We start from the raw sequence: 17,767 nt of genomic DNA, 5'->3' as shown, positions 1-17,767 counted from the left end.
ACACACACACAGATCAAGCATTAAAACCAGGGGTGGACAGTAACAAAGTACTTGAGTCCTGTACTTAAGTACATTTTTTGAGTATATGTACTTTACTTGAATTTCAATTTTTTTCAGCTGACAAATTTTCTTTGCTAAAATGAGATTGTGCTTGTATTGTGCTCATCCCAGGAGAAAAACCAATCACAGTAATCTACTTCTGCGCTGTCAGTCAAGTTGCTATTGGGCAGTAATAAAGCTAGGGGTGTGTACCTGGGTGGGTTGTTTTAATTACTTTTGATTTTCTGTGGAAGTTGCATCTACAGCAATTCCTGTCTGCCTGATGCACACATGTGCATGAACATACACACACATGCACACGCGTGCACACACATAGACACACACACACAACAATGGCTGTCCCTTTGTCAAGTCAATTGTGTTTCTATAGGCAGAGTAGTATAGTCCACAAGATGTTCATTCCACAGCTTCTAAAAGCAATTCAGTGCTTTCAGTAGGCTGTGCCAAAGTCATTAGGTTCTGTCACTGCACTGTGGCAGTAATACAACAAAGTGTTGACATTGAAAAGAAAATGTACTTTTGAATACTTAAGTATTTCTAAAAGCACGTACTCTAGTACATTAACTCAAGTAAAATCACCTTTCTCTTGTACTGAAGTAATATTTGACGAGTATCTATATAACATTATAATTGTATAATTCTTTGTTATTAATGTGTGCTGAATCTGCTATTATGGCAAGTTATGATGTTAAGGCATACTTACATTTTGCTTATGAATGCAGTGTGAAGGTGCACTGGATGTTCTACAAAACCATCATCATATAGGCATTATGAAAGTACAGTAAATGGACAGCATTATTAAATGTTTAATTCTTGGGAAAATGATGATTGGATGTTTGAATGTGGTATGAATGAAACCCCAATGACTAACCAATCATTACTCTGGGGTAATTTTTGAACTGTGGCATTTCGTACTATTATGTATTTGGATAGGTAATATTTAGCAGTGCTTATAGGTAAATATGTATAATTTAAGCAAGAGGATGTGGCTGCAATATCCAGGTTATTTGTTTACTTGCCAAAACCATGACAGTAATGTGTGATCGGTTAGCAGGTTCCCATAAATACTGACAAATAAATTAGAAACTACAATAACATCACCTCTGGCCTTCATGTTATTACAGAAAAGGCCTTTGGTTTCATGTAGCGCATTCTGGTAAATGGGTTGATATTGTTTTCCCACAATGTACAAAGTAGCCCACAAGCACACATGTAAATGACACAGGGCCTGCTGAACTTTCAGGAAATGATGAATCTGGACTAGATGCACTTAAAGCACAGCAACATGCATGTTTAAGAAATAAGGCCTGCATTGATATTTAGGACAATGAGGAAATGATGCACTTTCACCCCAACAGTAAGAAAAAGGGAAATAAAGGATCAACCACGATCAAAATTAGAGAGATACAAAATGTGCACTATGATCAAAATACTGCAACACATTTTTTTGCAAGATAAAGATGCAGTCACACCAAAGCACAAGAAGGTGAGATCAGAAGTTTAATTGGAAGAATTTCTGACAAAATGTATTTCTCTCAGTCTCATGACTTCATATTTATACAGAGTTAAACATCAGAACACTGTAGGTTAAATATCTTTTAAATATATATTTATAAATACAGAGAGATGAAAGACACCAAGGCATAAACAAAAACACAGTATCATTATAATGTTAAATACAAGACAAATCCACAAACAATCTGGCAGAATATTTCATCTGAAAAACAGGGGAGGGATTTTGTAGAAAAGATAAGAGCTGGAAAATATGGGATTAAAGTAGTCGGTTACTCCAGGTGAGAATACAGTCCCTTCCTTAATATTTTGACACCTGCTAGCACATAAGTGTGTGCATGTTCCTTACACGTGCGCATGGGCCTAGACAGTCCAACTAATGGATCCTTGGCAGCAAGTCTGAATACACAAGTGAACAAATGGCCCTTAAGGAAGCAGGGGAAAAGCGAGAGTTAAAGTAGTGAGCTTCTTTGTGGGCCTGCTCTACCATAGCCCTGTACCATTACACAAAATACCCCCCCTCCCCCATTTGTTCTTTATTCTACTTCTTTCAACTTCTAAATGTGGCATGCAGGCACTACCCAGCTAAGATCATGCTGCTGCGATTGGACCATGACAGAATCAGGAGGAAAAACTGAAGCTGATTTTACCCCCCACACCACTGACTTTAACCTTAGACCTTGTACTATACTTAGCTAAACTCCAAATGCACCTAATCAATGTGATATTCTAGAACAGAGTTTCTCAATACGGTCCCACAGCCAGGGTGACCCTCCAAGCTCCCTGCCAGACAGTCCACATTTTTGCTCCCTCTTAGCTCCCTGGCGTTTTTGCTCCTGGAGCTGAGAGGGAGAAAAAACGTGGACTGTTTATGGGTCCCTGAGGACCGGATTTGGAAACACTGTCCTAGTTGATTACAGAGAGACACCACCTAACCACAAAGCTAGACAGGACTGTACAGGCAATGCCAAGGGACGATTCAAGCCTGCATGATCAAAAGGGACAGAGAGCCATCAGGACCACAACAAGGACCATCAGCCTGCAAAATGTCTTTGTGTTTGAGATGTGGGTCTGGAAATATGTGCACATGTCTCACTTTGGTGCTCACTTAATGCAATCTCTATTTGGTCCATTTATTTACCATCGTGTCTCAGTTCTGATCTATCAGTGCACTGAGATCAACAAAGCAGTACCATTATTATTGTATTAACACAAGGACACCTGATCCAGTCTCTTCCTGATGCACCACTGGTTAATCGAAACTGATCGAACTGTTTCATATGATTTGAAAATTTTTAAATCAAAAGATACCTTTTGACCTGTAGAGGTACTCTTCAAACACAGATCAGTCTGCCATGACTAAAACGATTTTCATGAGATCTGGTCTTCAATAATTAGCTGAACAAAGCTCAATGAAATGAGTAGGCAAACAAAGTGCTCCTGCAGGATCAGAACCGGGAAGTGTAGCCATGTCTGGTTTTTAGAGGGTTATGGGTGGCCAGTGTGGAATGCAGCACATTGCTGACAGCCCCTCAGTTCACTCGGGGGCAAATGGGCCTCTAGCTGCCTGTGTTTTCCTGGGGTGGTGGAAGGATTGGGCATGGTACCAGGGGCGAGTCTAGGATTCTTTATGGTGGGGGTCATAATTCATACAGTAGGCCCAACCAATGATATGTTTAGAATCGATGAGTAACAGGGGTGTGGCCATACTAAAGGCCAATCGGCATTCAGCTGGGACCAGTGCCTCAGTGGATGAGCCCCCGCATACACCCCTGCCTGTCACCCATGGGAAGGCCCCCAGACATGCTTGCTAAGTTTGATTTTATTGGTCAGTTACGCCTCATGCTGCACTCTGTTCTTCCATTATGTGTATAATGGCCGTGCGGGTGTCCGCTGGTGCCTGTGTGTTGCTATGCTTGTGTTGGAGAAATTCATGCTCATGTGAGGCCTCACAGCCCCCGTGCTGCCTGACCCCCCCTTGGAGACTGAGCAGACCTGCCTTCGGCTCGCTGCATGTTCCTCTCACCCAGCTCTGGGGCGGCCAGTGGGGATCGTACGGGGAAAACTGGTGGGGGTGGAGGGCGGTATGATGGAGGCTGGATATTCAGATGTGGGAGGGAGGGAAGAGGTGGGCGGGGGCTGGTGGGCAGGGGTGGGGGCGTGGCCTGAGGGAGGGCACGGTGCCTAGGGGAGGGCGAGCAGTGGGCACTTTTCGCCTTCTGCTCCGGGCAGTCGCTGATCTGCTCCAGCAGAGACGGCATGTCTCCTTCGATCTTCTCCAGGACAGCTGCCATTTGCCTCTCGATCTGCTCGATCACGCTGTCCATCATCCAGTCGGAGCTTCTGCTTCCCTCCGCTCCAAAACCGCTGAAGACTACCCCCCCGCTTGAGGAATACGGAGGACAGTAGGGACTCACATACCCAGACAAGCCTCCTCCTACCTCCCTCTCTTCCTTAACACTGGTTTTGCCTGACAGACCTGGACACTCAGTTTGTCCAAAATCCACACCTGCCTGTTTCACCTTAGAGATGCTAAAATCTGAGCTGCTCTTTTCTACTCCCTCCATTGTCTTATCTCTTCCCTTAGGGCTTTCTGCCGTCTTCTCTGCCACAGCCTCTGGAAGTTGGGTTTGACACCAGCTTCCAGGGCCGACATCCTGCCCACGCTCTCCTTTCAGCCCCTCATGCCGCACTGCCTTGTCTTGACCTGCAGGGGGAGCTGCTGTTGGCATAACAGACCTGCCTCCGTCATCGGGGGAGCGTGAGAGCACCGCCGCCATCTTCCTGCGACTGGCCATCTCTGGGAAAGGAAGCTTCTTCTCTTCAGAGCTGCCGTCCTCCTGCTCCAGTACGATCACTTTGGTGCCTCTGCTCTCTGCTAACTTGGCAGCGTCAGGGTCCAGCAGCATGGCCTTCTTCTCTGGTGTGCTTCTGCTTTGTCCCCAAAGGGCTGCATTTTTCGTCGTGCTGTCGCTTTTGCTCATACTCACACCTTCCCTGTCTTGATGGTGCCCTGCTGGTTTGGGGGAGGTTCTTGCTTTATTCAGAGCTTCTGCAGAGGATGCGGGAGCCACGCCCACCAAAAAGCTGGCTTGAACTGCCCCATTGCTTCTGTTTGCCTCTCCTGCTGTGGTAACCTCTCCCTTCCCTTTCTCCTCCGCTTTCACTTCCATGGACTTCTTTCCGGCCGTCACCTCCAGGTTGGTGTACTTGGTATTCGTCACACCTACGTTCCCATCCTCCTTGGCCGTCACCTGGCCTTCGTTCTTAGGACCTGCTTCCCCAGCACCCCCAGCAAGCTCAGGGGCTCGAAGGCGCTGCATGAAAGTAGTGACTCGGATTGCTTTCTGTGTGGAGAGAAAAGAGAAAATGTACCTTAAATCAATCGCGGCCATGCTGCTAGTGACACCAAGTCAGTTTGGAAATGTCAGGAGGGAAAAGGTATTTTTAACATCGTCAGTAGACATTTAGGGCAGTTTCCCAACTTGTCTGCCCGTTGAGAATATTTTTTCCCAGATATAAACAAAGAAGGACGATAAAATGACCTGTCAGGTGCACATGTGTGTGATGTGTTATGAAGTTAGTGTTGTTAAGCATTAAGGCAGTGTCAAAGTCATTCACACAGAGCCGCGCCAAGCAGGAATGAAGGGCACTCACAGAGATGGAGGAGAAGACCAAGTGGCACCCCCCGGTAGACATGACAGTATGTCTTCATTGTCACCGCTTAGTAGTAATGGGCAAAATGTTACTTATGAACCATTTGATGTATTTTTTTGACTCCACTAGATGGTGCTGTCTGTTCAAAAAAGGGCTCAAAGCATGCCCCAAAGCAAGCCAAGAGCACCATCTAGTGAGGTAAAAAAATACAGCAAATGGTTCATGAAGCTTCATTTGCCCATCACTACTGCCTAGTAATGAAGGCCAAATGAAGCTTCATGAACCACTTTTCAGTATTTTTTGACCCCACTAGATGGTGCTCTTGTTATGCATTGGGGCATATACTGAGCATTTTTTAATAGAGTGCACCATCTAGTGGGGTCAGAGAATACAGCAAATGGTTCATGAAGCTTCATTTGGCCTTCACTAGACCCTACAGTTTGTTTCAATGGAGAAAAGCTTGTCATTTGTGAAAAGCCTTGGTTGACCTTGGGCGTTTACAATCTCCTGATGGTTTATCATCATTTTAGATGTCCACACATTAGTTTAACGTACCAGAATTAAAGACACTGGACATTTGCTTGGTTTTCATGCAGTATAAGATAAGTTTTAGTCATGACCTGCGTTGCATGTGAGCCCATTCTTCCTTTGTGTATCCTGGGTTTCACAGAACATATAGTTTTTAATGAAATATGGATTTTTTTGTTCTGATTATAATTGGGTTTGATTCGTCGTGAGGTTACTGTGTGCTGTTGGTCACTGCCCGGTTTGACCAATGGGAAGATGAGAGGTGGATTAAAGCAGCCTGCGATTGGCTGTGATTGATAATCCCACTATCATGAGTTCTGAGGCATTATTTCTCCATCACTAGGCTACAGTATATGGGTTACAGGTAGTGATGTACAAAATGATGCTTTATGAACCATTTGCTGTATTTTTTCACCCCACTAGGTGCTTTTTGTTAAAAAAAAAAAAAATCGCACTGAGCATGCCCCAAAGCAAACCAAGAGCACCATCTAGTGGGGTAAAAAAATACAGCAAATGGTTCATGAAGCGTTATTTTGTCCAACACTAACTACAGGTGTTATTATAGCTGATAGCAACACATTTGATCATTACTTATCTAATGTACTGTCACACATAAATGTATATAATAAATATTGAGCCTTGTCTTTGTTAAGCTCTTTGGGCAACAGTGGAAGGGCGGGTGCCTATATAAAGAACCTGAAGTTGGGCTGAAAGAAAAACTAAGAACAGTAAAGATGAAGATTAATGGGTCTGCACAGTTGTGTAATCATGTCTCTCTCTGCCCCCACCCTCCATTTTGGCTTGAGAGTGTGTAGCTATGAGTCACAGCTGTCCCACATCAGTCCCTTGTCTTCTTGTCTTTGAACGTTCAGGGGAAGTATACCCCAACTGGTCCAGGAAACCCCCGGCTGGGACACAGAGATGGCATGGATGGATCCTTGCAGGAGGGGCGGGGGAGGGGGGTTGCGGTGTTTAAGCTGACATAGTGGGGGGGCTCCAGTGAATGAGCTCAGCCCTGCATTTTCTTAGTAAGGAGCTGTTCTAACACGCATGTAAAGCATGCTATCAGCACCATAAGCCACAGGGCCCTCAGTGTCCCTGCTAAGAAAATGGGGGCAGAGGCAGAGGAGGGTGATAAGGCTGAGCCTGCAATCGCCCTCCCTGCCACTGGGGGCACAGTACCTTCAGTTCCTGGTGTTCATGAGCAGGGGAAGGAGAAAAGAGGATCATTTGGTTAGTTACACTAGGTCAGTGCTCAAACCCTACTTAGCTAATCCTGAGGTCTGGCCCCTGCAGACAAAGCCCTCAAAGTTACATAATCCCGCATCTGGCATCTTTGTTTGGGTTCTTTCATGGGAATCGGCCATCTGTGTAGGAAACACATGAGGATCTGAGAAGGTTCTTACACTGGGGTGAGACTTGCTTGGGAGGTTAGATTAGAGGAAGTACACATAAAATATACTTTATTAATACTTCCACAACCTGTATAGGTTCATTGTTCATTTTCCTGTTAGTGCTGCTAATTGATTGCCACTGTAGCTAGTTTACAGTAGTTCAATAGTAGCTTCCTTTCTAGGAAAGACTCATTATGACAGCACTCATGTATTTTTATAGTAATTATCATTATTAAAGACTCACATATACTACCAGTCAAAAGTATTTGCATACCACAGGTTTTTACCACTTTTTATTTCACATTTATTTCATAAACTTCATATTTTTTATTGCTGTTAAGTATTGGAAACTCTAGAGAAACAACTCTAAATGAAAATATAAGTCAAATAAAACAAGTTTCCTTCATAACATGGAAAGACTATGTAACAGTGCATGTCTGACATACTAATAACTGGTTGTGTGATGATGGCGTAGTCAAATTCTAGGCTGTCCTTTAACTTTAAATGCACTAGTGAACTGTTTCATCCCAATATTTGATGTCCCTTGTAAAAAGAATGCCTCAAATTTTCTCTGCTGTTATAACTTCTAGATTAGGTTACTTTGATGAATCAAAGATATGACATTTTCCTACTAATAAAGGTACTAAAATGTTGAACATACTGTAAATTTGTTAGCAAAGAATGTTGAGACTATTTTTAGTAAATGTTAAGCGAGTAACACGCAAATGTTGAAATCTCATTGTGTGCATAAACCTTTGACTGGTAGTGTATGTAACATTAAGGTTGCTTTGTAATAAGTGCATCAGTTGATTTAGATAATAGTTTTGCTGTTGCCTGGTCTTGTTAATCTGAGGTAATGCTTACCCTCCACTTAGCCTTGGCAAAATTCTTCTCAAACTGCGCACATACTCCGTCTTTCAGGTTCTTTTCAGAGGCCCCGTTACCAGCAATCCTAAAACAGACACGAGACCAAAACAGGGAAGACAAATGTGCCACGATTTGTGAGTTGGGTTCATTGAAAGGAGCTTATAATACTGGATAAGGGATTCTAGTTTCATTTGTTTGAAGTTGCCAAATACAAATGTGTATTAACAACATTTTCAATTCAATTCAATTCATTTTTATATACAGTCAGGTCCATAAATATTGGGACATTGACACAATTCTAATCTTTTTGGCTCTATACACCACCACAATGGATTTGAAATGAACGAACAAGATGTGCTTTAACTGCAGACTTTCAGCTTTAATTTGAGGGTATTTACATACAAATCAGGTGAACGGTTAATACAACATATACAAACTGTTGTAATTCCTACACCATTCACCTGATACCCTCAAATTAAATTGTTCATTTCTTTTCAAATCCATTGTGGTGGCGTATAGAGCCAAAAAGATTAGAATTGTGTCGATGTCCCAATATTTATGGACCTGACTGTAGCGCCCTTCAAATCAGAGGCACTTTATGGATGTGCTGTGATACATTAAACATCATTACAGAAAGTAATGCAGAACGGGAAAAAGGAAGGAAAGAAATTGAATAAGGAAGGCCAGAAGGCAATGGAGGAGAGGAACCAAAAACTCCCAAGTAAGGAGAAAAAAAACCTCTGGGGGCTCCAAGGTCAATTGGCTGATCCCCCCCCCCCGGGAATAGTAACATTACTGAAAAGAGAAATAAGTGGACTTGCTTACTAAATGCTAGATATAAGCTGTGATGAAGGATCAAGACAAAGTCCATCAATAAGACATTTCTCAGCCGTCCATGGTGAGAGGATGAGGTTCTTTCATTTAAGTTTGAAAAGGAGACACACATTAGTTGTAAAACTGTTTTTAAACATACCTTCATCAATAATCACAATTCATGGGTTCATGCACTGCAAAGAAAGCACAACCGATGATGTTCATGAAATTTGTGTTGGCTTTCCCCCATGAGTCTCCTGTAGATGTTTGTGTCTGTCACTGTGATTGGATGTGTGATTTCAGCCTTAGTGTTAATCAGTTAAACTCACCACTCGTGCCACAGAGCATCTTGGGCTGTGATCCTCAGCATCTGGTCCACCTCCATCAGCCTGCAGACTAACTCTTTCGCTACAATATAAAAACACACAAAATTAGCATAAACTACTGAATAAACCAGCACCTGTGAACATCACTGGACTCAAGCCGATCTCATCTTGACTGCCAGGTGTGATGGCTTCTCATGTACTAAGCATCTCCACAGACAGTGACCATACATGCAGGACGTACTGTAGAGGTGATGTCAGTGTGATTCTGTACCTGCAGGAGAGATATCATCCCAGTAGGGGGAGTCAAACTCAAACTCCCCAGACAAGATGCGGCGGAAGATAATGCGGTTATGAATATCCGTATTCTCCTCCTCTGTTTCATCATAAAATGGTGGATTCCCAGACAGACTGGTGAGGAAAATTGGGGAGATGAGGAAGGAAATTTCAATTCAATTCAATTGAACTTTAAAAAAATGCATTTTCCGCAACATTACATGGTCTCAAAGAGCTTTACATGATCCGTGCCCAGTGCACCCAGAGAGCAAGCCAGAGGTAACAGAGACAAATATGAAGAAACCTTGGAAAGAACCAGACTCAAAGGGGGAGCCCATCCTTGTTGGGCTGGCAGAAGAAGTGAAATTAGCAAAGCGGAGAAGAATTCAGAACAAGCTAGTGGGGTAAAGAGGGAGACTGACAGAGAGCAGACATGAGGAAGGGTGTGCAGAGTTAGTTACAGTCATCACTACACCCAGAGCTGTGTTTTTGGGCTGTGTGTGTTTGCTGTACTCCAACCCAAACTCACAGCATGTACATGATGACCCCCACGGCCCAGCAGTCAACGGGGCGGCCGTAGCGATGCCTGGCCACAACCTCAGGGGCTGAAAGCAAAGGCATGAAGGGTAACAGATGAGCATTTTGTAGTCCAAAGTGGACAAAGTGTGATTCTGCTTGCACTTGTAGGTTGTTCATAGGTGTGTGTGCACACACAGTTCCATAATGAATACAGACCAGTGAAATTTTTTACTGCCATAAAAAAAGAGGAGACAGAAAAATAGAGAAAAATTAAAAGGCGTACCTAAGTATTCCGGTGTGCCGCATGGCTCAGTGATAGCTCCGTTCTCAAACTTTGACAGGTAGAAATCCCGCAATACGACTTTATTGTGGTTGTTCTCTGTGTAGTACATCAGGTTCTCCAGCTGAGGGCAGCAGAGACACGTGCAGGAATAAGAGTTTTAATGTTGCTGCATTCGTAAACGGCAAAAAGATCATGATTTCAGGAAATACGGATCAATTTTGGGCTCGTTTTTTTAGTGGGCCGGAGGGGTACAACATTTCATAACAATGTAGCTGGAACAGGAATGGAGTCAACTTGAAACTTTATGATAAGTTGATAGACTGTAGATGATAAATACAGAAATTTCAATGCGTGGAATTCACCTTTAAAAATCAAAATATGGAGAATATTAAAATGAATTAATAGATTACACAAATATATATATTTATTCTTGCCAGACAGCAGAATTATTAAACACAGTATGAATACAAATGAAAACTCATGAAATGACTGAGTGAAAGCTGTGGTGAGGGTCGTGGGAATTGACAGTTACAAATAGTCAGTGGTTGAGTTGTAAAAATATTTCAAGGAGGATGGAGGGGGTCAATGTCCACGGTGAAAAAAGTTGCTACAAGGTGGGTGGGGGGTGTGGTGTACCCCACAATAAAATTTGGCAGCCGGATTGCTGTGGATCGATCGCAGGGCCTGGATTAAACAGTGCTTCGGTGTGGAAGTTGAGTATCCCTGATGAAGTCGGTGGTTTATCGTGAGTGAATCTACACAGCATTATTTAGGAGGGTGGTATATTTTTAAAAGGGACAAAGAAAACAGAATCAACACATCACTTAAGTAGCTTCTTCCCACATGCAGTGATGCTGATCAGTCAGTCCGGAGCTCACCATGACATTTGCACTGCTCTCTACATTGGCCCACATGCAGTGATGCTGATCAGTCTGTCCTGAGGTCACCATAATATTTGCACTGCTCTCTACATTGGCCCACATGCATTGATGCTGATCAGTCAGTCTGGAGCTCACCATAATATTTGCACTGCTCTCTACATTGGCCCACATGCATTGATGCTGATCAGTCAGTCTGGAGCTCACCATAATATTTGCACTGCTCTCTACATTGGCCAACATGCAGTGATGCTGATCAGTCAGTCCTGAGCTCACCATAATATTTGCACTGCTCTCTACATTGGCCCACATGCAGTGATGCTGATCAGTCAGTCCTGAGCTCACCATAATATTTGCACTGCTCTATACATTGGCCCGCATGCAGTGATGCTGATCAGTCAGTCCTGAGCTCACCATAATATTTGTACTGCTCTCTACACTGGCCCGCATGCAGTGATGCTGATCAGTCAGTCCGGAGCTCACCATGACATTTGCACTGCTCTCTACATTGGCCCACATGCAGTGATGCTGATCAGTCAGTCCGGAGCTCACCATGACATTTGCACTGCTCTCTACATTGGCCCACATGCAGTGATGCTGATCAGTCAGTCCTGAGCTCACCATAATATTTGCACTGCTCTCTACACAAGAGGGTGCAAGAGACCCAGATTTCAAAAGAACATTAACATCATCTGTTACAAATATGATCTGAAGGGAAGGGAAGCTCTGCTTGGCAATTTAGTAATGATTAATCGCAATTATATTTGTTTTTCATGTCATAGCCATAAGGGGTTCTTGCAAAATTACAGTTTAATATTTTGAAATTATATTGTGATATAAGGACAGGCTTTCAGAGACAGGAGGAACAGGGAGTGTGGCCACAAGGGGCACTAAAGCCTCAAAAAGCAGACCTTTTGGTTCAGAGGACTGGGTGAGCTGTTCCCAAGCTGACCGTTTAACTTGAAAGTGCTCCCCTGTAGGGTTGACTTTGGAGCATACCAGAGTACCCTAAGGAGATGGGGAGAACATGTATACGGCACACTCAGACCGAGCAGGGGCAGGGCCCGAGGCCACAGTCCAAGAGCTATGACACAGCAGTGAAGCACTGTGCCATCTGGTAAGCATATATGTTAGAGAGTTAGACAGGGTGTGGCTTTTTACCCTTCTTCAAAAAGGATGACTTCAGATGTGTCATCAGCATAAATATGGGCCTTACACCACCTAGTGGTCATACAGAGATTAATAACTGGGGGGGGGGGGGTGTCGTTTTAAACTGCAGTAGATTTGTACCTCTCTGAGAGCAGAGGTAGAGTGTTGAGGTCGAGAAAAGAAAAATCCAGACCAAGGTTTTGTTTCAACCAACCAGTTGAGTATAAAGAGTCACAGTCACAGAGTACTCAGCTGCTTGGTTGAAACGAAATCTTGGTCAGGATTTTAACTTTCTGGATCTGAACTTTCCAGCTCTGCAGATGAGGCTGGAGGAGTGTAGGCAAGCAGACGCACCTTTAAGTTCCTGTGGACGATATTGATGGAGTGCAGGTAAGCCACAGCCTTCAGGACCTGCCGGATGACATTTGAGGCGTCTCTCTCTGTGTAGTTGCCCTGGTCCAGAATCCAGTCAAAGACATCGCCTCCCGTGGCCCTGATTCACCCACACACATGCGTTACTCTACCATCATGAACACATTAAATTCAGTCACACATGAGTCTCATCACTATCATTCAGCTCACTGAAATTCCTTCCTACAAGCACAGACAACTAGGTTTTTCCCCCTGGACGTGTCAAATGACAGAGCCCAACCACTCATTCATCCAGATAAGATAATTTGTCAAAAAATAGTGAACGCTTTTGCTATTAATTATTACACACTGATATGACTAACACAAGCCATATTTTCAAATGCAACATTACAATGTAATTTAATAGCATTTAAATTAATATGTTCAAATAGCATTTTCATCTGACCAGTAGGTAACATTTCCGGTGCATTGTATGTACAGTAACTTAGAAAACTGCATTTTAAACCACCAAACTGAATTCCAGTTTGAGTATACTTCCAATAGTGATACAAGGAATAGTGAATATTTTCCACTGTTTTCTCTGTTTGGACGTCAGTAGACTTATGCTAATGTCCTGCTGATCTTCACAGAGACACAAGAAAACAATGCTGAAAATGTGCCACCAAAATGCCAGTATTTTATTACTAGTAGACTTTGGGACTGAAGAGGTTACTAAATGTCATTGTTTTGGGTTTGACTGGAGTGTGAACAGGAAGCACAGGTGTAAACCGGGAGCTGTGCTTACAGTTCCTGAATGATGAAATATTCTTTCCGGGTCTCAAATGTGTCAATCAGCTGCAGAATATTAGGGTGTTTAATCCTAAAAAAGAAAAGAACATATTTTAAAATCCAACAGGTAATCTTCTCCTGAGAAATATTTGCCTTTATTAATATGATAAGTGAGCAGTGTTGGGTTTTACAGACGATGAAATGGAAACTGTCTCCATCAAAGAATGAGAGATATTTATCAGACGTTTCTGCTGAAACACCATCGCACTGTGGTTAGCAGTGCTGCCTGATGCCCCTCATATCGGCCCCTCTCTGGCACCTCTTACATTTTCAGGATCATGATCTCGTTCTTTGCAGCTCTGCGGACTTTCTTGCCGTCCTTCTTCAGGAACTTCTTGCACACGTACACTTTGTCCGTCTCACGCTCCTTGACAAGGCACAGCTCGCAGAACTCCTTGCTATGGGAGGCAAAGCCAAAAGAAATTTCTTCCAAGCAGAAGGGAACTGGAGTAGCCAGTTTTACAAAGATATTACACCCAGTTCGATGTCAGTTAAACAAAAACAGGTAGTTTTCTTTAAATACAGAAATCTCTGTCTGTACAAAAACGTATTCTGAGAAGACCAAAACTTGGCAAAATGACAATGATTTGACCTTTCCTGAAATACATTGTAATTTATTTTAATCAGGTTCTGAGCTCAGTTTTGTGCATTCATTTCAAAGTCCATCCAACCAACGTGCAAATTGGGCTCCTAGGTGCTGAAAAACCTCCCAATATTCTGGTTTGGCTCCTCTTGCTGGTAAGGACAGAGACCAGAGGGTTGTTTTGCGAATACTTACGCCTTCAGGACCTGGCCGAAATCATATTTGTCTGTGATGTCCGACAGGCTATTGTAGATCTGCCCATCTCGCACAGCAAGGCATCCAAAAGGCATTACGGCACCTAGCTAATCAAGATAAACATTACAGTCACCCTATAAATTCAATAAAGCGCTATAGTGTATTTAACCTGGATTGTGCATCTCAGTAAAATCAATCGAGTGTTATTTTAAAGCAGTACATTATGGTCTGTTTTCCAAGGGGGATTTAAGAAAACAGAAAACCCAAAATGCCAAAGAAAAAGTATCTGTATTGTTAAGATCCATCCTCCACTCAGCATTTTTCACCATAGCAGAGATTAAAAACACAGGTTTTCATTCTAGGTATATATATAGAGAATGTTTTACATAACAATAAAGCCACTGTAGAGACTTTCAAATCAATCATGGGATTTGCACGTCTGAAGTGTAAACAGAGCAACCTTAACTGCATCGGAAATGATGGTAACAGGATATTAACAACTATAATGATAAAGAATAGCATGAAAAATGTTCGCCATCAAAAATGAATGCAATGCTGGAATAAATGTTGCTGTGACCCATCTGCCGGCCCCTAATCGTTCTCTAATCTGGCCCTGATCTGATTTGGGGGGTGGGGGTGGGGGGAGGGCTGAGGAGGGATACTAAAATACCAAATCACATGGCCACAAAATGATGTAATATTTGTCCGCCTCCTGGCTGCAATTTAATTTAACAACGATACTGGTGGAAGTTTCTGTCCATATGCTAGTGGCAGCATGTTAGACTGCTGGTAAAATCCACCAGACACTCTATTCTGAAACTTCACCTGACAGACCCAGTCAAAGAAAATTTGTCTCAAGAGAACCAGTGTCTGTCAACAATCCACGAACAGCTAGACAGAACTTTTGCAAGTTCACTTTGAGAAAGGTCTGAAAACTGCACCATCTATATATATTATAACATTTTCTAGACCATTTTCCAAAAATCAGCAGGAACTTGTCCAAAAAGCCCAAACCATTGCGGTAATTTCTACAGTATTGACTCAGGGGATGAATAATTATGGTCTCAGCGGCTTTCACTTCTTCCCTCTTTCTGCTGACATTTTTTCTTTTTTCTTTGGCCCATATCAATCTTCAGCTTGAATGTTCACGTTTTGACGTAATTCAGCAAAAAGTGGAGACGCTGGAGGTGGATCAAATCTTCTGACAGACACCGTGTATAAATCACACTCAGTCTTTCTCAAGCTGCTCCTTTCAGCACCTATTCATTTACATTTTATTTACTTAGCAGACTGTTTTATTCAGAGTGACATACATTTTTTTGAGAGAAAGTCGGGTCAGACAATCCCTGGAGCAACTGGGGGTTAAGGCTATACACACAAGGAAGGATCCTGATTAATTTTGCCTTTTTCTGTCATTGCACCTGGCTGCCAGCCAGTGCCACTCGTTAAACTGGTTCATGTTGCTTGAAATCACACATTAGGGACAAACAGGTCTGTTTTTACTGGTTTTACTCCTCCAGCACTAAATGACTAACATTATTCTACCATTGTGAGTATTGTTTTCCAACATTGTGAGTACTGTTTTCTAACATAAAGAGTATTGACTATAGGAGTGCACCAGCCTTCTTCAGTATGATTTGTGGCTGAAGCAGCTCTGATTGACTGGAGCAAACTGACGTCCCAGCATTGTTACCAGTTCGGCCTTGCATCCCACCAGTCTGTTTTCTGATGCTTCACTGTGTTGACATTCTGCCAGTCTGGCAAGACTAATGACTGGGGCCCTTTCAGGTTGTGGCATCACCTTAATCTGTAAGCCTTGACAGTAGTGTGCATGGCCTCACTCACAGTCCGTTCATTTTTGGTGTCTTCTTCCTCCCAGACGTCCTCTCAGCATGTCCAAAGGCTCCCACGCCTCGTTATGACAGAGCAGCTCAGAAGTGAACAGCTGAGGTTTACGTGCGTCTTACTTGGAGAAGGAGGTGGAGGAGGAGCATAACCAGTAACTTGCCCCAGTTCTCTCCAGTGGCAGAAACGCACTTTTTTTTGTGGCATACTCCAGGTCTGCTTCAGCTACTCACTGCAGCCGCGTGTGGGTGGAGAGGTGAGGTTCTTATCTTCATATTCGCGGGCAGTCAGCTAGCAGCTCTTGATCATAGAAAACCTTAGGGTGACTAGCAGCCCTGAACAGCAGCTGCTGTGGCGTTTTGTTCTCCCTGTCACATGTTGCGTAAGAGAAGCTGCTGGGTATTTTGTTGCAGAGACACAAATTATCTAAATAGCCCTGTTGTCAGCATAACTCCACCTCAACAACACACAGCCCCAGCTTCACCCTCATTTTTGCCTCCACATACACTGTTAGATTGTAAAACACTTTGATATCCTCGTAAAATATTTCATAAACCCCAAAAATCCGGCCTGGGGAATGACCTGTCCCAGTTATATCACTTCTCACCTGCATTTCTCAGTCAACCAGTCAAATAAAAAGGGTTTCATAACTCAATAGCAGTAGCAGACACTCTATTCAGCTTTTTCAGTTCATCTTCCAAGGCTAAATCACCCCTGTGCTGTTGTCATAATTCTCAGTCTAATTTTCCTTTAACTGCTTCCTGTTCCTGCTGAGCAGCTGATTGGAGCAGAACTTCAAATTTCCCTTTGCGTAGCTAAAGACGTTTGGTATATTTCTTACTAGAGAGGCGGCATGGTGGTGCAGTGGTTAGCACTGTGACCTCACACCTCTTGAACTGGGGTTTGAGTCTCTGCCCTGACTCCATGTGTGTGAAGCTTGCATGTTTTCCCCATATGTTTGTGGGGTTCCCTCCAAGTTTTCCAGTTTCCCCCTATAGTCCACAAACATACTACGATGAACTGGAGTTGTCAAACTGTCCATAGGTATGAATGGCGAGTGTGCCCTGTGATGGGTTGGCGCTCCATCCTGGGTTGTTCCCTGCCTTGTGCCCTGCGATGGGTTGGCGCTCCATCCTGGGTTATTCCCTGTCTTGTGCTCATAGGCTCTGGATCCCCCCACAACTCTGCATAGGACAAGTGGGTATGGAAGATGCACAGATGTTTCTTACCAAGTGCAGCCATGGTCTTGCCAACCAACACAGGAGACACTTTGACCATCCACACCCTTCTAGCCCAAAGCATATCTGCTTCTGGATTCAGCCATTTGGGTAGTTGTAGTTAAATGTAAGGCTGATGGATTAAATGGCTTAAGTGTCACTGGTTTCTCCGAACGCGATGTGCCCACTCTCGACGTGCTCGCCTCTGTCCTATACTTTCGGATTTATTTCCACGAAACAACCACTGGGTTTACTTCAGCCCTTGATCCCATAGGCCCACGGCAGCATAACTGAGCTTTGCATAAACCAGAACTACAGGCCTGTCCCCTGCTAGCACTGACTGTGGCCAGGATTTCAGATCAGTGTCATCAACAGGAGAAATAACATCACTGGAAGTCTGACGAATGGAAGTCATGCTCAAAGGGAGAGGATCAATTATGGTGCAAATGCAAACAAGGGAAATAATGA

At 43.4% G+C, this 17,767-nt stretch overlaps 1 protein-coding gene across 1 annotated transcript in view; it reads right to left on the bottom strand.

The window, feature by feature from the left end:
- Positions 1-1,584: 1,584 nt before the first annotated feature.
- camkvl (CaM kinase-like vesicle-associated, like) overlaps positions 1,585-17,767 on the bottom strand; it is a 35,392-nt gene continuing 19,209 nt past the window's right edge. Inside the window, exons 2-11 of the mRNA XM_023837309.2 lie at positions 14,238-14,344; positions 13,726-13,857; positions 13,416-13,490; positions 12,614-12,752; positions 10,233-10,353; positions 9,960-10,035; positions 9,429-9,565; positions 9,161-9,239; positions 8,016-8,103; positions 1,585-4,919 (exon numbers count right to left, since the gene is read on the bottom strand). Of these exons, the coding sequence (XP_023693077.1) occupies positions 3,522-4,919; positions 8,016-8,103; positions 9,161-9,239; positions 9,429-9,565; positions 9,960-10,035; positions 10,233-10,353; positions 12,614-12,752; positions 13,416-13,490; positions 13,726-13,857; positions 14,238-14,332 (2,340 nt within the window). The 5' untranslated portion in view covers positions 14,333-14,344 and the 3' untranslated portion in view covers positions 1,585-3,521. The remainder of the gene's footprint in view (positions 4,920-8,015; positions 8,104-9,160; positions 9,240-9,428; positions 9,566-9,959; positions 10,036-10,232; positions 10,354-12,613; positions 12,753-13,415; positions 13,491-13,725; positions 13,858-14,237; positions 14,345-17,767) is intronic.

Source organism: Paramormyrops kingsleyae, chromosome 8 (genome assembly GCF_048594095.1).
Source record: "Paramormyrops kingsleyae isolate MSU_618 chromosome 8, PKINGS_0.4, whole genome shotgun sequence".
NCBI classification, from domain to species: Eukaryota; Metazoa; Chordata; class Actinopteri; order Osteoglossiformes; family Mormyridae; genus Paramormyrops; species Paramormyrops kingsleyae.
This window is presented reverse-complemented; position numbering and strand designations above follow the sequence as displayed.